The sequence below is a fragment of the Arachis hypogaea genome, chromosome 20, assembly GCF_003086295.3.
Source record: "Arachis hypogaea cultivar Tifrunner chromosome 20, arahy.Tifrunner.gnm2.J5K5, whole genome shotgun sequence".
In the NCBI taxonomy this organism is placed as follows: domain Eukaryota; kingdom Viridiplantae; phylum Streptophyta; class Magnoliopsida; order Fabales; family Fabaceae; genus Arachis; species Arachis hypogaea.
Window position 1 is genome coordinate 117,679,606 of NC_092055.1, and position 21,689 is coordinate 117,701,294.

The 21,689-nt window shown below is 38.0% G+C and overlaps 3 protein-coding genes across 6 annotated transcripts; 2 read left to right on the top strand and 1 right to left on the bottom strand.

Moving 5' to 3' along the window:
- Positions 1-1,165: 1,165 nt before the first annotated feature.
- Positions 1,166-3,106, top strand: LOC112786630 (uncharacterized). Its single transcript, XM_025829997.3, has 7 exons — positions 1,166-1,602; positions 1,729-1,900; positions 2,034-2,120; positions 2,199-2,336; positions 2,415-2,536; positions 2,646-2,718; positions 2,801-3,106. Exons 3-7 carry the CDS (start codon positions 2,094-2,096, stop codon positions 2,900-2,902), a joined length of 462 nt encoding a protein of 153 aa, XP_025685782.1. The 5' UTR covers positions 1,166-1,602; positions 1,729-1,900; positions 2,034-2,093; the 3' UTR covers positions 2,903-3,106.
- A 494-nt stretch (positions 3,107-3,600) lies between these two features.
- On the bottom strand, positions 3,601-9,496 carry LOC112783736 (protein FAR1-RELATED SEQUENCE 5). Of its 2 annotated transcripts, XM_025826783.3 has the most exons (7): positions 8,575-9,494; positions 8,310-8,477; positions 8,128-8,214; positions 7,391-7,476; positions 7,210-7,295; positions 5,073-6,857; positions 3,601-4,051 (listed from the first exon to the last, which is right to left on the bottom strand). In XM_025826783.3, the coding sequence occupies exons 6-7, from the start codon at positions 5,979-5,981 to the stop codon at positions 3,860-3,862; spliced, it is 1,101 nt and encodes a 366-aa protein (XP_025682568.1). In that variant the 5' UTR covers positions 5,982-6,857; positions 7,210-7,295; positions 7,391-7,476; positions 8,128-8,214; positions 8,310-8,477; positions 8,575-9,494; the 3' UTR covers positions 3,601-3,859. The 2 variants fall into 2 exon arrangements, with proteins under 2 accessions (XP_025682568.1, XP_025682566.1); XM_025826781.3 differs by lacking the exon at positions 3,601-4,051 and having other exon boundaries at positions 4,226-6,857; positions 8,575-9,496.
- Positions 9,497-11,656: 2,160 nt separating this feature from the next.
- On the top strand, positions 11,657-15,497 carry LOC112786665 (basic leucine zipper 6). Of its 3 annotated transcripts, XM_072229782.1 has the most exons (9): positions 11,657-12,055; positions 12,246-12,321; positions 12,437-12,563; positions 12,992-13,163; positions 13,970-14,040; positions 14,194-14,269; positions 14,622-15,002; positions 15,097-15,183; positions 15,320-15,497. In XM_072229782.1, exons 4-6 carry the CDS (start codon positions 13,034-13,036, stop codon positions 14,257-14,259), a joined length of 267 nt encoding a protein of 88 aa, XP_072085883.1. In that variant the 5' UTR covers positions 11,657-12,055; positions 12,246-12,321; positions 12,437-12,563; positions 12,992-13,033; the 3' UTR covers positions 14,260-14,269; positions 14,622-15,002; positions 15,097-15,183; positions 15,320-15,497. The 3 variants fall into 2 exon arrangements, with proteins under 3 accessions (XP_072085883.1, XP_072085881.1, XP_072085882.1); XM_072229780.1 differs by having other exon boundaries at positions 14,194-15,002.
- Positions 15,498-21,689: the final 6,192 nt, after the last annotated feature.

Consider the following 21,689-nt stretch of genomic DNA (forward strand, 5'->3'; position numbering starts at 1 on the left):
ACGACTCCCCCAACCCAGATACTGAGTGTCACTTGAACGATGAGGCACATGAAATACCCGATGCAGCCACGTTAACCCAACCTTCCGTGAATGTAAGTGGCCTTTGTCACCTTCATGCCGTGTCCTATGTAAAACCCATGTGTTTATCATTTTTGCATGCCTTGCAGGTTGGAGATCCACTCTACGGTAAGCTAACAGGAAGTCTGAGGGCACTCTCTGTTGCAGTTAAAGCTTTTACCTGTAAATTAGAGGTACATTGTCCTTCTATCGAACTGCAGATTTTTATCATTTTGAGTGCTTAAGGTAATGATATTATTTTTATGTCAAAGACGAGGATACTGACTTAAAATTTTTCTTCGCCGAACCCACTTCCAGTCATGTGAACTCTCTGCAAAACATAGTGATCAGAGGTTGGAGTTGATATCCTCTAGTGTGCTTCGTATTGAGCAGAACACGTTAAAAATAATATCCCAACAAGTCCAACAAGAGAAACCTGTTGCGGGAATGACAAAGAAGTCTAGGATGGAAAGGGACATGTCGGATGTGACTCAAAACCTTGCGGCGAGGACGACTCCAAAGAAGAACGATCATCACAATGGTAGGAGCAACCTCTTCGACGACTTCAACACTACCATCCATATGCCGATAGAAATAACAAAGGATGATGATGAATGGCTCATTCGTGGAACTGCCGGACGACCTGCCACTGCACATTGGAAGCCAGCGAAGGCCTCCTATCGCAAAGTGAATAACAAGGTACAGTGATATGGTTTAGGGTTCTACCATTCAAAGAAAAAGATATATATAGGTTTATAGAAAAAGATATAGTTAAATGAAGCTATTTTTAAAAAGCAAGAAAACGTATTAGTCACTTTGAAGTTGTTAATATTTATTATTCTCAGTGTCAATGGCTACGTCCAGTAAATTTCATTTTATCGTTTTTATTAATTTGATTTTCCATACAGATTAGTTAGGTTTGTAGAAAGTAATGTTTTTTTTTTGTTTCGGTCAGTAAGGAACAGTTACTTTATTTGCAAATCATGCGTTGTTGAAATTGTTTATTTTATTGGGCCAACAAAAAATTTGTTTCTGGGTCCACTGAGGGGTGCTCATGGGTTGCTTCATTGTGTAGTGTAAAGGGGAGCAGCAGACTCTAATTTCCTCCAAAGGACCCCATTTCACTCCAGGTGGGGCTTTCAATGGAGGAATTACAGGATCTCACAGCACTAGAGAACCTTTGCTTGGCCGCCCAGCCATGCTATTCAGCAATTCCACTGGACTAGGGTTATCTACGATTGGGGGAAAAGTTATTGAGGGCACACCGACCAACATGGCAACACCGAGAGCTACCTCCTTTAGCGAAATGCATGCTTTCAACTCTCATCGGATTCCCGGTAGCGAGCCAATTGGAACTAAGCCAATGGAAACATCCACAGTCAAGCTTTTTGGTAGCCCAATGAACATGTCCCCTCCTCATCACAACAAAATGAATCAGCCTATGTAGAGCAAGGCACAGACGTTGCTGAAGCCAACAGACACGGTGCTGTCAGAGTTGCAGATCTCAGTCGCGACATACGCATTCAATCCGCAAGGAGAAGCCATGTGAGCCATTTTTTTGCCCATGCATTATTAATTTAAGCAATTTCTACTTGCAAGACCAAGTAGTTAACTTTCACTCTCTCATATGGCATGTTCGGGTTATTAAAATTGCATGGCTGAAACTCCCAGGGAGGACTTGGTCAAGTTCGAGGATTGCGTCCTCAAGAGACACCACATCACGACACTGCGCCCAGGTCAGATTCCGGATGACAAAATATTTGTGGGATTTGCAATGAAAGTTACCTTATCCAACCAACTCTAAGATGCACCAACGTTTTGGTGTCTACCTCTGTCTTTTGCGGTATGCTTCAATGTGTTGTGACTGCATTTTACTTTCTAGTAATAATTGCGGGGCAATCTTTGCCTAGTAATATATTCTAACTACAAACGTAGTATGTCTTTTTTAACCTACTATTATGATCGTCGATTTCAAGGCTGACATTCAAGAGGGCAAGGACACGCACCAACTCTTACAGAAATATAAGGACCCATGGATGAAGGGATCATCAACTTTGAATTATGTGAGTTACATCACGTCTAATGTCATCATCTAGTTTAAGTCATTTTTGAAAGTATGACTTGTTTTTTGTTATTCGCAGGCGTATATCCCCTTGAGGGAGCCAACAAGACACTGGTATCTGATGGTAATTGGATTCAGAGAGCGCATTCTATACCATTTGGATGCTTCAATGACCGAAGAAGAGAGCATTAGAAGAAAAGCCGTCATTCGATTTGTGGTAATGACTCTTTTGATTAAATTAGTTGATACTGATTTAATTCACACTTGTACTAAAGAATGCTTCTACTACAAACAGGGGAATGAGGTCTCTTGTATAATTGCGGCACCACACTTTCCACTTGAATTCTTGAAGACTGCTGGAGGAGTTATATGCTTTGGGATATCAGATGCTAGCGGATTACCATCATTTCAAACTCGGTATCTTTTTAAACATTTCAGGCTTGTCAATTTATTTGCTGGAACGCTTTTTTTGAAACCTAGTTAAATATTTTGAGCTAAAATGTTGTTACCTTATTGGAATAAACAGTGCAGCCTCTGAGATTTGGGTACTGAATTGGATGGCAATGGGAGGTGCTTTCCAGCACAATCTTCATCCCCAGGTATAAGACGTGACCTTTTGACAGAAACACCACACAATGTTGCTATTATGGTAAATTAATATATGTTCATGTTTATCTTTAGATGAATGACAGCATGGTCAGAATGCATACTGTGCTAGGCCTCTTGATGTCTCCTTTTAATGAGAGTACGGAATGGATGAAGAAGAATGAATCAACAGTTTGAGTTTATGCAACTGGAAGGCTTAATGCGAGTATTATTGTATGTTAAGTAGTATCGTCATTCTTTATTTGGCTTTGAAGACTATGTTTGTTGTCATCGTTTTGTTGAATTTGGAGGCTATGTTTATAGCTATTTACAACCAGTATGAATCGTATGTTAAGTACTCTATAGTCGTTTATCCCTATGAATTATGATGCATTAAGTCAATTGTCAGCTACATAGGTTTAACTCATTTTTGATAATAATATTATCATCATCATCATCATCATCATCATCATCATCATCATTATTATTATTATTATTATTATTAGCAGTGAAGATCCTTCACCATATAAGGAAAATTAAATAACCCTTGACACCACACTATACCCTAATTGTATCCATTAACATTAATAGGAGTAAGATACTAGTTTAGGATCAAATTAATCTACATGAGTTCAACATATACAATTTTATTCAGTATGACAGCAGCTCATCTTGCATTCACATACTTCACAAGAATTCTACCTAGTAAATGGAAATAATCATAAAAGCCTAAGAAGTAAAGAATTCGAATGCTGATTTTGCAGAACGGCATTCTTATTGCAATCGTTAATTGTTGCCAATTTAGCTGCATCTAATTGAAGATTTTCAAGGCTTCTAAAATCTTTTGAAGTTTGAAAATCTCCATTTGCTTAGACTCTTCATTCAAAGCCTGCATATGAGTGTAGAATAAAATCATGATAATTTGGATACATGAAACCTTGAATTCAAATAATAAAAAAAAGATTACAAACCAGAGAAAAGGACGAAAAAAATGGGGATAACACAATTTGGAATGTTGTCAACAGGTAGATATGCCACATAATTAAATGATAGGAGGTTAACTACAAATTTTCACATAACAGAGTAATCATGCATGTAAACAAAGAGGGGTAGGTAACCGGAAATAGTGCACGAAATGACCTCCAGTCACAATTTCTAGGTAAAATCGTAGAACCCCCAAAAACCAAATATATCAGCCTTTTTAACTGCACTAATAAAGGAAATCACTTGGATACGTCTCTGAAGCTCTCCTTTAGCTTGTTTACGCTGCCTAAGGCATTGTATTGCCACAATTGAAGCTTGACGTTGTCGGAAAGTTGAGCTAACCTTGGCCATCCTCCAATATGCCTGTGATATTGAAGTTAAGTGTTCAATAAAATAATACGGCAGATACCATCATGCCTGAGTAACAACTACACACATACGGTGTATTTCTGAATAGAGATAGTTGCAGCGGTCTACCTCTTTGCAAAGTAAAACTTTCGTGCAATGAGATTAAAATCAGCATAAGTTCAGAATCAGTTAACTAACACAAACCGTTTTCCATTCAGTCTCCACACTATCATATCAAAAGTTCAGAAATAGCAGGACACATGCACACATAATCAGGGATATCAAAATGGTAGAAGGATGAAAATAAATATAGCAGATGCACATATGGTCACACCACAAACCATCAGGTGCAACCAACAAAAAAAAAGGAAAAACAACACATAACAAGCACCATCTTCACAAATATGGATTCAGTTTGTAGGGATGAAGTCGGTTCCCAGCTTAGGTTCCTCGATAGATTGGTCAGTGTAGTCTTCTTCGATAGCATGGTCAGCGCCATGAGGCCTAAGTTGCATGATAGGCGATTATGGCCCACCTGTCGATAAAGTCCACACCATTTAAGGCCTCTTAGTGGGGGATAGTTCAACGACCCCTTTCTATGTCGCCTAGTACGACAGACCATTTGTGGATCCCTCACACATCCTTCAAGAGTGGTGGACTCTACATTCTGCATTGTGGCCGACTCAGGTGACTCTCTTAGCTGCTTTAGACAAATGATTTCGTTCTTGATCTTGCCAGTGACATCTACAAATTGTTCAACTTTCTTACAAGCAAGCACACACATCTCTCTACATAGATCGTTCAACATCCGATTTCAACAAGTCACCATGGAATCCCAACAAAAGGGTCCCTTATCCATGAATGCCCTCACTCTAGACCTAGCATTCTTTGACCACCTTGCCAAGAAGAGACTGTTTGGAATTTCGGTGAAGTCTAAATGTACAAGTACTGCAACGACATGATCACAAGGTATACCGAGAGATTCCATCCTCATGTAAGAGCACTTAAAAATAGAAGAACTAGGGTAGTGAGATACCTGCCACTCCTTCCATGAATTGCCCCACCGTGAAAGGGTATAAATCTCACATGTTGGTGTGAGTGTGCATGATCGGACCTTCAAACTGCACGCCTTTGTCAACATCGGCCGGAATAGGAAGAATATTTCTCTTGTGAGTATATTTGCAGTTGATCTCTCTAGTGCATGGAGTGGACTTTGTAGTACCAGATCGCCTACCATAGATTCCAGGTCAGTTTGGCATTCCCTCGACCTCATTTGTGATATACAACGAAAAAATTGCTCAACGAAATCTCTCAAATTGTGCCGCGAGTGAACAAATTTTCCAAGAATTGAATGCAGCCCCTCACATCTAGATGTCGTCCTGAAACCCCCAAAAAAATGCCCACGAATGTGTGCTGTAGCCCACATTTTCCTCCTAGCATAAAGGTCACACACCCATTGATTATCCTCGAGGCCAAGTTTTGAAACCATCATCTCCCACCGGTTTTGGAACTCTGATATCTCATAATCGAAAAACATGCATCTTTTAAACTCAGACGTGAAGGTTGGGTTCCCAAGGTTGGCTGTTGCATTCCTAATTAAGTGCCATGCACAGAGCCGGTGGTAGGCACCAGGAAACACTGATTCAATGGCCTTCTTCATGGCTCCGTGACCATCCGTGATAACACATTGAGGAGCTTTTCCATTCATACACTCCAAGAATTGTTGTAGTAACCAGGTATAAGTATCCTCATTCTCATTTGAGATAAGAGCAGCGACAAACACAATGGTTTGATTATGATGATTTACACCAGAAAACACAACTAGAGGACACATATATTTATTTTTCCGATATGTCGCATAAAACTCCAACACATCTCCAAAGATATGATAATCCAATTGACTACACTTGTCAGACCAAAAAAAAACGCACCAAACGACCCTCATTGTCAGCCAAGTATCGAACAAACATTCCAGAATCGTCTTTAGCCGTTGATTGTAAGAACTTTAAGCAAGCCATGGCATCCCCGCCTAAGAGCCTTCGTTGCTTGTCTATTTGGTTATACATGTCTCTCTTTAAAAATGGAACATTATGGAAGCTCCCTGCTGTGTTGACAAAGGATGCATAAATCTGAGGAGTCTTTATCCCGACTTTCAACATCATGTTCATTTGGTCGATTGCACCGGCATTCATCTTCCTGTGTCCCGAAAGCATGAAGGTCAATTCATTAGCAAGCATCTCATGGTTATGAACTTCTTGGAAATATGTTACGATCCATCTCCCAGTATCTATGTGGACATGAACACGCATCTCAGCCTGGCATCCACATCTAGTCTCTGATTTTGGCTCACGTTTACGTTGACTGCTCTCGTCATAGGATTTTAACTCTCTAAATCCCTGTCTAAAGCAGACAAATGACTGTTGTGTGACATCACCGTTAACATTGCGCCTCAACTTGCTCCTCCTTGCAGAAAACTCGTTCATTTTGGCATAAAAATTGTAGAAAGAGAAGGCGACATTAAGATCTGGGAAATATAGCAGCTTAATCTCACCACCGTTAATGACTTCAAGTTAAGACTACCAAGGTCAGCAATACGATCAATTGACCTGCCATCCCAGTTCTCATAGAAGTTATCATCAAAGAAATCGTCAGCTTCAAAATCCACATTCTTGCCTTCATCGCTTACAGGTTCTTCAGCATCACAAAAGTAACTTCCATCATCACAAAACTCATTTTCATGGTCAGGTAAATAACTTGGCAGGGCTTCACCCTCAAGAGAGACGTCATTATGGTTAAAGTAGGCTTCCTCCCCTGCTTGGGCCTACAAAAAAAAAATAAACACACTAAATCTACGTCAAATCTCCTAAATCTTTCCTGGACTTAAATGATTTACCGCATACAAATTTTTAATAAATTTACCCTTGTTTAATTTTGTGCACATCAATTTTTTATTTCTCATGAAAAAACCGTGACAGGAATAGATCCAAGGCCGTGTTGCTTTAAAAATCTATGAATCATGAATGATGATTTATGCATTCAATAAATAATGGTGTATTGCACTTCACCCCCCCCCCCAACGCAATAGCAAACACAGACAGAACGGCATTGAAATTGAATATCATGTTATTTGCTTCACTTTATTACTAATTTTCGCTAAAATCTTATAATCTTACCATCACAACAATTAATGGAGCCTGCAGAGGGCAATCAATACTGGAATACAATTTTTATCAAATTTGTAAGCTTCATTGTTGTAGATCTACATTGGAAATAATCAAAATATTAGGTGTACAATTGTATGAATCAATAATAGGGGTGAGGGAAAATACAAGCAAGAAGAAGAAGTGGCCTCACGGTTCATGTCATTATCAATGTCGGCAAGGCACAAACAAAAATTCGAATTCACTCTTGTTCTTCTTCTTCTTCTGTTGTAATAAGATCTGCCATAATCACAAAACCACAAGTGTCATAGTATAATAAATTAATAATCTTCCAAGAGCTACAAAGAAAAGAAAAATAAGGAATTTTAAGACAGGATTAACAATCTTCCATTGGGTTTTAAAATATATTCTTAGTATCTAACAAAAGTTGCTCCAGCAGGATTGAAATGCAACTCCAATTCTCCAAACGAATTATGTTCCAAACTCAATACTAAAAATTGAAATATGCACTTAACTGTTTATTAATTTCACATTTCAAGATATGTCCCTATAAAATGGACTATTTTTTTGTAGTTAAAATCTTATAAGCGAGATGCTTATCTTTTAATACTAATTTTTTTTCACATGCATGCTATAATGATATAGTCACCAACCATGTAATTTTATCTGGCATCTTTGAAATTCTACCTCGGATGATAAGACAAGCCATGTGAATTCTTTAGCCCTACAACTTTGATCCTCTATCTTTTTTTAGTACATTTATAATGCAATGCATTTCGATTCTAAGTTAATAGTTAACACACTACAAAGTCAAACAACTCTGTTCTAAGAAAAACATATATATTCATACTACTTTGTAATACATTGTTAAATAAATATTTATTATGATATAAATGAAAAATTTTTATTAAAATAATCTAATAATCTTACCATCACAACAATTAATGGAGCCTGCGGAGGGCAATCAACACTGGAATACAATTTTTATCAAATTTGTAAGCTTCATTGTGGGTAGATCTACATTGGAAATAATCGAAATATTAGGTGTACCATTGTATAAATTAACAATAGTAGTGAGAGAAAATACAAGCAAGAAGAAGAGGTGGCCTCACAGTTCACGTAATTATCAATGTCGGCAAGGCACAAATAAAAATTCAAATTCACTCTTGTTCTTCTTCTTCTGTTGTAATAAGATCTGGTTCATGTAATTATCAATGTCGGGAAGGCACAAACAAAAATTCAAATTCACTCTTGTTCTTCTTCTTCTGTTGTAATTAGATCTGTCACAATCACAAAGCCACAGGTGTCATAGTATAGTAAATTAATAATCTTCCATGAACTACAAAGAAAAGAAAAATAAGGAATTTTAAGACATACCCAACATTCGTGGATCCAAAATGAACTTGGATCTGCTAAGAAATTCCCTTGCATTGAAGATCATCGGCTCTCTCTTCATCGCCGTCACATTCTTCTACTTGTGAATGCACTGGTCCGATAGCTACCTACAACTCATCTCCTTTTCAGACCCTAACCCCAACCGCCTTGGTTCCACATCCCCCAATTTCGACAAACATTTCAAAAAGTCGGCTATAGTTTTTAATGTACCTTTGAATGTATTCTGCTACCAGTTTTCACTTAGCATCTCTTCAAAACTTCTGAACATGAAGCTAAGTTATGGTTGCAACAATAGCTTCTGGGTATCACTTTCAATTTGCTGAAATTTTAATATTTTTTGAAAATGGGAATTTTTTTTGGACTGATGTTTTCATTTACTCAAACAATAAATTTACTATGACTCTATTATTAGGTATCCAGTAAAAACATATTGGGCTAGTTTTTATGAGGTCCATTCGGTCCACTTATACTTGTAGAACAAAAAAGGGGTACTTTATATAAAAAGAAATTGTTTAGGGTCTCTATACAAATATTATTTTTAATGAAAAAAAAATAAAACAAAAAGCAAAACAACCTAGAAACCATGTCAGACGGTACTAACCTCATGGGGAGGCTCATTCTGCCAGCCCCAGGCTAGAAGTCACCCTTCAACAATTAGCTGGTTGATGGGATATGTACTATTTTCCAGGTTTCAAGAAAATTGTAACACGCATCACTAACAACTTGTGACATCACTTGAATCCGTACGAGGCGCATACGGAGCCTGATTCAACGAAGCCTAGGCTAAAACTCACCTGTTTTCTTGGTGGTATATAGTCTTGTGGATCTCTTTCTCTTTACTGTTTTTTGTTTTTTGTTTTTTTCTTCTATCTTTATGATTATTTTAAGATGAAACATAAGAGGTGCGGCTAGTAAAGCTTTTTGTCGCATATTTAAAGAGGTTATAAACCAATATAAACTTGATCTGGTGATCTTTTTCGAAACCAAATGCAATAGGGACCATGCAGTGAAAGTTATTAAAAAGTTAGGATTTGTTAGTTATATTATAGAGGAGGCTCAAGGGTTCGCTGATGGGATTTGAATATGCTAGAACATGCAAAATTTGAACATTTTGATGGAGATATCACACCTACAATTTATTTATCTAAAATTTAGGTTTAATTACTTTGTTGGTCCTATAGTTTCGCAAAATTTTTAATTAGGTCCATATACCTTTTTTCTTTTTAATTGGGTCCCTACACCAATTTTTTTTCAATTAATTCCCTAGTAATTGGCTTAATTGTATAGGGACCCAACTAAAAAAAAATTGGTGCAGGGACTCAAATAAAAGGAAAAAAAATTATAGGGACTCAATTAAAAAAAATTGGTGCAAGGACTCAATTAAAAGGAAAAAAAAGTATAGGGACCTAATTAAAAATTTCGCGAAACTATAGAGACCAACAGAGTAATTAAACCTAAAATTTATGATGATAGAATTAAAGAATAGGGATGGCAACGGGTCCCCATGGGGCGGGGACATGCCCCCGCCCCCGCCTCCATTATCCGTCCCCATCCCCGCGACGGGTAACGGGGACCCCGTATCCGCCGGGAATCTGAGTCTCCGCGGATATCCACGATTTTTTATAAAAATAATAAAAATTGAAAAAATTGAAAAAAATTAAAAAATTAAGATAATCTTCAATTATCATTACAAACATAATTTTCATAGTTTTTAAAGACTTAAATAGCAATAACCAACAAACACAAACATCCAAACATATTCATAATATTTCATAAACAACCATATAAACAACCAAACAAAGTTTATCACATTGTAAAAACAATAATTTTCAATCCTTCTTTCATCCCGTAGTGATGGTAGATCCTGATTTACTTGAATCCTACATCGAAAAGAAAACAAATTAAAATTAAAATCGTATAATAACTGAATAATAAGTCAATAATATGAAAAATAATGTATTGTATATAATTTAGTATTTTACTTACATCAATATTTCCTTCAATATTATGAATTGTATAGCACTCAAATGCTTATCTAAAAATTCAAAATCAAACTAAAATAATAAAAATTTCAGAATAATTATAACAAATGCTTAACCAAATCATAGTAATTATAACAAAAAAAGCAAATAAAGATAATGAAGATGATAACAAATGCTTAATTATAATCATATAAATTATACTTAACCTAACTCAGTAATTGTAACAAATGCTTAACAAAATCATAGTACACACAATTTCATAATCATAAACACACAAAATTTCAGAATAGCATCATAAATATATAACATAACAAATCTTGAAAATTACAATAAATAATGAAAATTTCATAGCCAAAGAAACTAGAATCAACAACTCAAAAAAATAATCATATAAAATTATACAATCAACAACGCATGAAGATTATAACAAATGCTTAATTATAATCATATAAATTATACTTAAAGCAAATCATGAAAAAAACAGAGTTCTATGACTTACCCAGTTACTCGACGGCGAAGAGGTGACAACCGGCGAAAGCGCGATGACAAGAGAAGAGGTGACGACCGGCGAAGACGTGAAGACGGTAAAGATGACGGACTCCCTGCTGCAGTGTGCGTGATGTATTGTGACCTGAATGACCTCCACTCCACAGTGCGTGAGAGGTGGCGGTGACGGACTGAGGGGGTGAGAGGTAGCGCCATAGCAGTGAAGGACTGAAAAGGTGGGAGGTGGTGGTCGGTGGTGGTGATGATGCGACCATGCATGGTTCAGAGAGGGCGAGAAGCTGAGGTTTGAGGGTGGTGAAGAGTTCAGAGACTAGGTTGAGGATTGTAAATTGTAAGTGTCACAGCTAGGGTCACTACAAGAATAATTAGTTTTAGCGACATACTTTTAGCGGCAATAATACAATGGCTGCTATTTTTTATATTTAAGTTATATTTTTGTGGTCATTATATATTTGCCATTAATACTATATTATTATGGCTGGTATAAGTTTTATTGAAATATTTTTTTATAACAATAGATCAATTACATAAAAAGAAGAAGACCCATCCAATAACCCAAAAGAAAAAGACCCACTTATTTCTCTTTCTGTGAAACCAAAGAGAAACCTAACCCTAAATCTATCCACCATCACCATCCCTCATCGCCGAACACTTCTCCTCCGGTAAAGGGTGCTATCGCCGCTGGCGGACAAACCGTTGGTGTCGTCGCATTCCTCGATCTCATTGCTGAACTCTTTTCAGTTCTCATCTTTCCTCTTCTCGTCGTCGTCGCACGAATGAAGCATTGACTTCGTGGCATCGCCGTCGCGAAGGTTGCTCGGTCGATCATCGTGTCTCTGAGCTCTCTCTCCTCCCGAGGTTAACATGCCTCTTCGAGTGCTCTATCACTCTCTGTCCGAGCTCATTCCCCTTCCTCCGTTGCCGTCACTTTCGATTCCTCCGTCGCTGTTAGTTATCTTCCTCCTTCGCCGCTGGTAAGCACTGTTGCTTCAATTTAATTTATCGCTTACTATAATTGTAATTAACTGCATTTTGTTTATAATTTGTAGATTGTCGATTCCTGTAATTCTATTTGCAAACGTTGAATTTTCATTTTGATCAATTTATTGTTTGGTTTGAATATTTAGTCTCTCTGCCAAAAATCTGGTAAATTATGTATTGCAGGCAATTTGCTCAACGTTCACGAGTCTGTAAACTTCAATACATAGCTGAATTAGAAAGAAATGTACAAGGTTTACAGGTAGCTTTTAGCATTAGGCAATGATATGCATCATTTTCTATGCTATTTTGGAAATTTTCTTATTTTGATTTATTATTTTTTTGTTATTTACTCTTTTATGTATGTCAATTCATAGGCAGAAGGATCTGAAGTATCTGCCAAGCTTGAATTTCTTAACCAAGAGAATCTCATCCTGAGTATGGAGAACAAATCTCTCAAGCAACGGTTAGAAAGTTTAGCATAAGAGCAGCTTATCAAATATTGTAAGTTTCTACCATTGAACATAAGCTAATAGGTCTTATTGTAAGTTGGAATTTGGAAGTCATTTGTTTATTGGTGTACCAATCTAAATACCTGCATTTTGAGGGAGTGCTTATATATTCACTCATATACAACTAAGGAAATTCTTGGAATGTTATGCTGCATTTTGATTATCTATTTTATGCTGCATCTTTATTCAACCGGTGTTGCATCGCATGTCACCAAATTGCACTCTCTCACTCTGCAGGATTGTGCAGAGATTTCCAGTGTATGCCCTTCTCTTTATCTAGTTACTTGTTGACATGGAAGCACAAAGTGAACTCCTGAATAATTCGATTTTGCTTTGTCTTTTTGGATTTTATGAGTTTGGTTTTTGGATCCTGTGTTTGGAATATGCATAAACTTACCATGCACTTTTCTGTTCTCAAAGGCATAGGTCTTATTATTGAAGTTTTGATAAAGGAAAAAGAAAATGGCTTCAAGATTAGGTAGTGATGATGATGCTGATAATAACAAAGGTAGCATGTGTACTTTGGAGCAAAAGCTGAATCAGCTAATGGATGAAGAAGCTGCAAGGCTAAAAAATATGTACAGAGAAAAAAGTAAGATATGCAAACTAATTTTTCATGTTCTTCTTTCTCTTTCTAATTTACTAAATTGGAATTCTATTTGTTTTTTAGGAGAAACTGAAAAAGTATCCAGTCTTTCCTAATTAGTAATTAGCCTTTAATTAACTTTCTTAATTAATTTATGAAATTGAGAAATTAATGGTATACAATTGAATAAGTGCCTTATTTATACTTTTGTTTTTTCCAATTGTATTTCGTATTATAGGAAAAAGGATACAATTGGGAAAAATGCTATTCTTACTAAGTTTTAGTGATATGCTGTTTTAACTAGGTAGTATAGTAGATATGCTTGTGTTATACCTTGAAAAATGCTAATCTGGTACAGTTATTCCGTTTTATTATTATTCTTTGGTGCACTTATTTTTAAGTTACCCTTGGTTGCTCGGTATTATTTTTTATCTGGTAATTATTGTATCTTTGACCTACCCTAATTGTTTTTGGTATCCTTCTAATTATTATGTTTTTGTCTTGTGATTCTTTTCTATTGTAGAAATTAAAACTTGCAATGAATGTCTACCTGCTGTGAATATCATTGCACCTTCAATCATTTTTCTTTACACTATATAAGAACTTGCAATGAATGTCTACCTGCTGTGAATATCATTGCACCTTCAATCATTTTTCTTTACACTATATAATATATATACATAGAGAAAAATGAAGTAATAAACTACACAGAATAACTGCCTAGTATATATTGGCTTCTACTTTTGAAGAGGAAACATATATTTTAATCCAAAATTATATATAAAATAGGTTGCATATAATGTATATTGCAGCGGAAGATATTGAAGGTGGAACTCATAAGCCAAAGTTTCAAACCGATCTTACTCTACCAATATATCTAAAGGTACCGCATATTATTTTTACATATAAATAACAATAATAATAATAAAAAAAGCTTTTGTTGCTGTTGATTCAATTCCCTGCCTGCACCGGTATCCAAACCTTGATGAATAATAGAGCGTGAGTTTGATATGGTGCTATATATGTATTTGGACAGGGAACGATTATTGAAGCTTCATTATATCAATCATTGATCAACGCCACCAATAAGCTAGCAATATAAGCATGATCAGGTTCAGTCTTGTACAATGTTTCATATTTCTTGTGATGTCAATGTACAAGACTACCCCCCACCCATAATTAATAATAACATTATTACCTACCATAATCTTTTTTATTTTTATTTTTGCATTTTTTTTCTTTTTGATGATGATGCCTATACTAACACACACATACAGGGCATCAATGTAAATTTATTTTGTCATACCTTTGAAGAAAGACATAGGTTGAGGCTTTGGAAACCATCTTCTGGATTTGAGAGGCTTTATAAGATATGTGCATTGAGCTTAATTTTATGCTTGATATAATAATAATTAGTTACTAGTAAATAAGAGTTAAATTGTGATTATGGGTATAAATGTGCAGTTCAGTGATGTGACATATAAGGTAGTGATGAAAGGAATGACAACAAGTGAGGAGAATGATATACTGAAAAGGTATAACTGGTTGTGTGAGTCTAGGGGAAGTTTTGGCATTGATGGGACCCTCAGGAAGTGGAAAAACATCACTGCTGAATCTTTTTGGAGGAAGAATAACTCATCACCATAATGTTGGTGGATCTATCACCTACAATGACCAGCCTTAGAAATTTTTGGTATCCTTTGAGTAGTTGCTGAGTCAATTATGTTTGCAAGAGCTATTCTGCATTGAATTTATGTGAACAAACTTCATTGAATTGTGATGGTTTATGGAGAACCATTTTTTTATGCTTGCAATCGATATGAGGCAAAAAAACAAGAGGGAGTGGTAAGGGACAAAGAATGACTATTGTTTGCACATTCTTCCCCTCAATTATATTTCAAATAATATCTGCTTATGATCTAAATTTTGTTCCATATAGTATGATGAAACTGAAAGAAGAGAAATGGCAAAGAATTCATTGGAGAGGTACACGCATTATTATGAGCGATGGGCCAGCAATCAATCCGTACGCACTGCTTTATACTTATCAGTATTTTAGAAAAATGTTTTCTTCACATATCTAAATTCATTGGTTAGTTTTATATTTGGATAGTATTCTTACTATGTTATATGCTTTATGATTGATTTTCTTTCTATGGCAGTCGAGGCAAAAAGCTCTTGCAGATCTACACCAGATGCAAACTGTTCATGTATGTTACATAACATTTGCTATATTTTGCATTAGCTTGTATCTACCTTTTGCAACTCTTTCAGAAAGAATGGTATATAAGATTGCACATGTTTCTTTTTAGTAGTACATGTTGCTGCTTTTGTAGTTCATTGATTATTTTCGTGTCAAGAGTCTGTTTAAAATTGAAGCTCTTAAACTGCTGCTCTAGAATCTTCTTTCTTCTAAGTAGAGCTTAATATGAGGTTGTGAGGATCTTCTGTTAATCAGGACTCCAGTCTCATTACACAAGCGAGAGATAAGGTTTGTAAAGGCCAATTTGGCTTGGGTTGACATCCTGTTTGCAAACTTGTACAGTTCAATGGGAGTCAATTGGTGGATTTCCACCTCATTTCCCATCATGATGCAGTGAATCATCACAGCTCTTTTAATAGTGACTTCAGACCGATTGCTAGTGGGGAGGATGGAACGCCCAATGAAGTCCAGCCAAGCCCTAGCTACTAGTTTGAGGTTTACTCTTCTCGGTTGGTTTGGTTTGCCTTTTGTGTCATTGAGCCATTGAGCTCCAGGCACACATATGTCCACTAAGACCTAATCCAACTTTGGGTTGGCTTGTACTCTCATATTAAAGGATTCTGGATCATCCCTTTGTAGGGGTAATTTAAAGATGTCTCTCACCTTGTCAAGATAAAAATAGAGAGTCTTTCCTCTGACCATGGTCCGAAAAGTATGGAACCCTTGTCCATCTTTCTTTTGTTTTTCTGTCATCCACAGATTTGCATAGAATTCATGGATCATTACTATTCCAACATTGGTCACAGGGTTGGCCAGAGTCTCCCAGCCTCTCTTTCTAATTTGCTCTTGGATCTCTGGGTACTCATCTTCTTTTAATTCGAATCTGGCCTCCGGGATCACTGTCCTCTTGCTCATTATTTTATAATAATATTCTTCATACTGCTTGGTGTAGAATCTATAAGGTTTGAAGACAGCTATTGGTGTTGGTAGGTTGTCTTCTTTCTTGCTTCTTGAAGTGGATCTCCCACTTTTTGGAGCCATGGAGTTTGAATGAATGAGAGAGCAAGACTCTTTCCACACCAAACTTAAAAGTTTTGCTCGTCTTCGAGTAACCGGAGAAAAGGAGAGGAAGACTAAGAAGGGGAGGAGAATTCGAATGGAGGGTGGGTGAGGGAGTCAGTGGTATGAATGGTATATAAATAGGGAGGGTGGGGGTGGTTTTCAAAAATTAATTAGATAAAATATAGTAAAGATATGATTCAAAATCTTTTAAAAAGATAAGAAAGATAAGATTTAAAATTGTTAAAGCATTAAAGATATGAAAAAGATTTTAAAAGTTTAACAAAAGATTTGAAAAATAATTGAAAAAGATTTGAAATTTTGAAAGAGATTTGAAAAGAAATTGAGAAAAATTTGAAAAGGTTAAACCCCCTTATCCTGATTGGGGTGTTGAACGCCCAGAATACCTTTATTCTGGCGTTCAATGCCAAGATTGTGCTTCTCATGGGAGTTAAACGCCCAGCCATTGCTCCCTGGCTGGCGTTCAACCCCAGTTTTCCATCCCTTTTAGGGAGTTGAACGCCCAGCCTAGGCACCCAGGCTGGCGTTCAACGCCAGCTTTTTCATCCCCATTTGGGTGTTAAACGCCCAGTCATTGCTCCCTGACTAGCGTTCAACGCCCCAAGGGGGTCCTTCCCTGGCGTTCAACGCCAACAATGCTCATCCCTCTTGGGCATTGAACGGCCATCCTTCCCCTTATCTGGCGTTCAACGCCAGCAAGGGGCTTACCCCAGGGTGATATGTTTTCAGTTCTGAACCTTTCTGTCTCTGTTCTAAGAGGTATACATGATCACAAATGCTAGAAAGCAAATTAACTATGAAAATTAATTGAAAATGGAAAGATGATTAAATCAAATGAGAATAAATAGAGTAACAGAAAACAATAATATACTATTAATCATTGGGTTACCTCCCAACAAGTGCTTCTTTACTGTCATTAGCTGGAGTTCACTGTACTCAGTTTAGTAGCAGTGTAGAGCTTTCTTGCTCAACGTTGTCCCCAAGGTAATGTTTGACTCTTTGTCCATTAACAGTAAACCTTTTGTCAAAGTCTTTACCTTGGAGTTCTATGTGTCCATAGGGTGACACATTAGTGACCACGAAGGGTCATATCCAACGTGATTTGAGCTTTCCAGGGAATAATTTTAGTCTAGAGTTGAAGAGTAGGACCTTCTGGCCTAGTTCAAAGACTCTGGAAGATATCTTCCTGTCATGCCACCTTTTGGTTTTCTCTTTATAGATTTTTGCATTCTCGAATGCAGCAAGTCGGAACTCATCCAACTCATTCAGCTGGAGCAACCTCTTTTCTCCTGCTGTCTTAGCATCAAGGTTGAGGAATCTGGTTGTCCAGTAGGCCTTGTGTTCCAGTTCCACTGGCAAATGACATGCCTTTCCATATACCAGTTGATATGGTGATATTCCTATAGGGGTCTTGAAAGCTGTCCTGTATGCCCAGAGAGCATCATTAAGCTTCCTCGCCCAATCCCTTCTGAAGGAGCTCACGGTTCTTTCCAGAATTCTCTTTAGTTCTCTGTTGGAGACCTCAGCTTGCTCGTTTGTCTGCGGATGATATGGCGTGCCCACCTTATGGTGAACGCCTTATCGATATAGAAGGAAGTCAAGTTGTCTATTACAGAAGTGAGTGCCTCCATCACTGATTAGTGTCTGCAGGACACTGAACCTACTGAAAATGTGTTTCTGGAAAAACTTCATCACTACTCTTGCATCATTAGTGGGTGAAGTTACTACCTCAACTCACTTAGGCACATAGTCCACTGCCACAAGGATGTATGTGTTCGAAAATAAAGGTGGAAAAGGTCCCATGAAATCTATTCCCCACACATCAAATAGCTCAATCTTTAGGATCCCTTGCTGAGGCATGTCGTGACTATGAGGAAGATTGCCAGCCCTTTGGAAGCTATTACAGTTACGGATAAACTCTCGGGTGTCCTTAAAGAGGGTTGGCCAGTAAAAGCCACTCTGGAAAACCTTGGTGGCTGTTCGCTCACCTCTAAAATGTCCTCCATATTTTGAGCCATGGCAGTGCCATAGGATTTGCCGTCCTTCTTCAGACACCCACCGGCAGATTATACTGTCCAAGCACCGTCTGAAGAGGTATGGTTCATCCCAGAGGTAGTACTTTGCATCATGTATGAGTTTTCGAGCTTGCTGTCTACTGTATTCTTTGGGGATGAACCTTATGGCCTTGTAGTTTGCAATATCTGCAAACCAAGGGGCTGTCCGAATGCAAAGAGTTGCTCATCAGGAAAGGTTTCAGATACCTCATTAGAGGGAAGTGCAGTCCCTGCTACTAGCTCAATCCGAGATAAGTGGTCTGCCACTTGGTTCTCAGATCCTTTTCTGTCTCTCATTTCTATATCAAACTCTTGCAGGAGTAGCACCCATCTTATCAGCCTTGGCTTAAAATCCTACTTGGTGAGAAGATATTTGAGAGCAGCATGGTCAGTGTAGATAATGACCTTAGACACTATTAAATAAGATCTGAACTTATCAATGGCATAAACCACTGCAAGTAGTTCCTTCTCTGTGGTAGTAAGTTCTTCTGTGCGTCATTTAAAATACGACTGGCGTAATAAATGACGTGCAGGAGCTTATCATGTCTCTGCTCCAAAACTGGCCAATTGCATGGTCACTGGCATCACACATCAGTTCGAATGGTAAGTCCCAGTTGGGTGCAGAAATAATGGGTGCAGTGATAAGCTTGGCCTTCAGAGTTTCAAAGGCATACAGGCACTCCTTGTCAAAAACAAATGGAGTGTCAATGGTCAATAGGTTGCACAAGGGCTTTGTGATTTTCGAAAAATCATTTATGAACCTCCTGTAAAATCCTGCATGTCCCAGAAAACTTCTGATTGCCTTAACATTAGTAGGTGGTGGTAACCGCTCAATTACTTCCACCTTAGCTTGATCCACTTTTATCCCCTTGTTTGAAATTCGATGTCCAAGGACAATTCCTTCAGTTACCATGAAATGACATTTTTTCCAGTTTAAAACCAAGTTTGTTTCTTGACAGCGTTTCAAGACTAGGGCCAGATGGTTAAGGCAGGAGCCAAATGAATCTCCAAAGATAGAGAAGTCGTCCATGAATACTTCAAGAAACTTCTCCACTATGTCAGAGAAAATGGAGAGCATACACCTCTAAAAGGTTGCAGGTGCATTACATAGGCCAAATGGCATTCTTCTGTAAGCAAACACCCAAAATGGGCATGTAAATGCTATCTTTTCTTGATTCTAAGGATCTATTGCTATTTGATTGTAACCTGAATATCCGTCTAGGAAACAATAGAATGCATGTCCTGCTAGTCTCTCCAGCATTTGATCTATGAATGGTAAAGGAAAATGATCCTTTCTTGTGGCGTTGTTGAGTCTCCTATAGTCAATACACATACGCTACCCTGTAACTGTTCTTGTGGGAATCCGTTCATTTTTTTTTATTATGAACTATTGTCATTCCTCCCTTCTTGGGTACAACTTGGACAGGGCTCACCCAGGGGCTGTCTGAAATAGGATATATGATCCCAGCCTCCTAGAGTTTTGTGACTTCTTTTTGCACCACTTCCTTCATAGCTGGATTCAGTCGCCTTTGTGGTTGCACCACAGGTTTGGCATCATCTTTCAGCCGAATTTTGTGCATGCATCAGGTTGGACTAATGCCCTTGAGGTCACTTATGGTCCACCCTAGAGCTATTTTGTGTGTCTTCAGCACTTTAAGTAGTACTTCTTCTTCATGCGGCTCTAGAGGAGAGCTTATAATTACAAGGTAAGTGTCCTCATCTCCCAGAAATGCATATTTCAAGGATGATGGTAATGGCTTGAGCTCGAGTTTAAGAGGCTTACCCTCTTTTTTAGGAGCATTTATGGTTTCCTCCTTTTCTGCTGGCGCCTCCAAATCAGGCTTGGCATCATAAAAGATGTCATCCAGCTCTTCCTCGAGTCTCTCAACTATGTTTTCTTCTTCCACTAGGGAATCAATGATATCAATGCGCATGCATTCCTCTGAGGTGTCTGGATGCTGCATAGCTTTAACAGCATTCAGCACAAATTCATCCTCATTGACTCTTAGGGTTACTTTCCTTTTCTGAACATCAATGAGGGTCCATCCTGTAGCTACGAAGAGTCTTTCTAAAATGAGGGATGCATTCTTGTGCTCTTCTATTTCCAACACCACAAAGTCTGTGGGAAAAGCAAATGGTCCAACCCTAACGATCATGTCTTCCACCACTCCTGATGGAAATTTGACCAAGCCGTCAGCAAGCTGAAGGCATATGCGGGTTGGCTTGACTTCTCGAGTTAAGCAGAGCTTCTTTATTAATAATGCAGGCATCAAGTTAATGCTTGCTCCAAGATCACATAGGGCTGTCCTTGTACAGGCATCCCCTAGGGTGCATGGTATCATAAAGCTCCCAAGATCCTAAAGCTTCTCGGGTAAGTTCTCCTGAATTACTGCACTGCATTCTTCAGTGAGGAGGACTGTTTCTACCTCTCTCCAATCTTTCTTGTGACTTAATATGTCTTTCATGAACTTAGCATAAGAAGATATCTGTTCAAGAGTTCTGCAAAAGGGATCTTGATCTCTAATGTCTTGAGATAGTCTGCAAAGCGGGCAAATTGTTTATCCTTTTCTTCCTTGACGGAGCTTCTGGGGAAATGACATCTTGGTCCTGTACTCATCAACCTTAGTTGATGTAGGTTGAATGCCTACAGTACTGGAAAAGGGGGTTATTGACTTGCTTAGGAGGGGTGTTATCAATACTTGCACGTGTCTGATCACCCCTGCTTGGGTGTTCAACACCGTTGCTGTCCCCTTCCTGGCGTTCACTGCCCCCTTCTTGGCATTGAACGCCAGAAGCACTACTCCCTTCTTAGCGTTGAACTCCAGAAGCACTGCCCCCTTCTTGGCATTAAACGCCAAGAGTATTGCCCCTTTCTTGGCGCTGAACACCAATGGCACTCCTCCCTGGGCGTTCAACGCCCTTAGAGTTGCCTTGGACTACAGTCTGGTTGTCTTCTGTCAGCTTTTCTTCCCTTTGTCTCCTGTTGTTCTGAGGCTGGGTGTTCAGGATTTTTTCACTCCTCAGTTGGATAGCCTAACACTCTTCTTTTATCTGTTTAGATAATTACTGCCTGGTTTGACTCAATTGTGTCTCTATATTCCTGTTGGAAGCCTGAGTTTCTTGCAAAGCCTCTTGAAATTCGAAAAATTACTGTGCAAGGGTGTGTAGTTGCTGAGTCAATGGGCCATTTTGTTT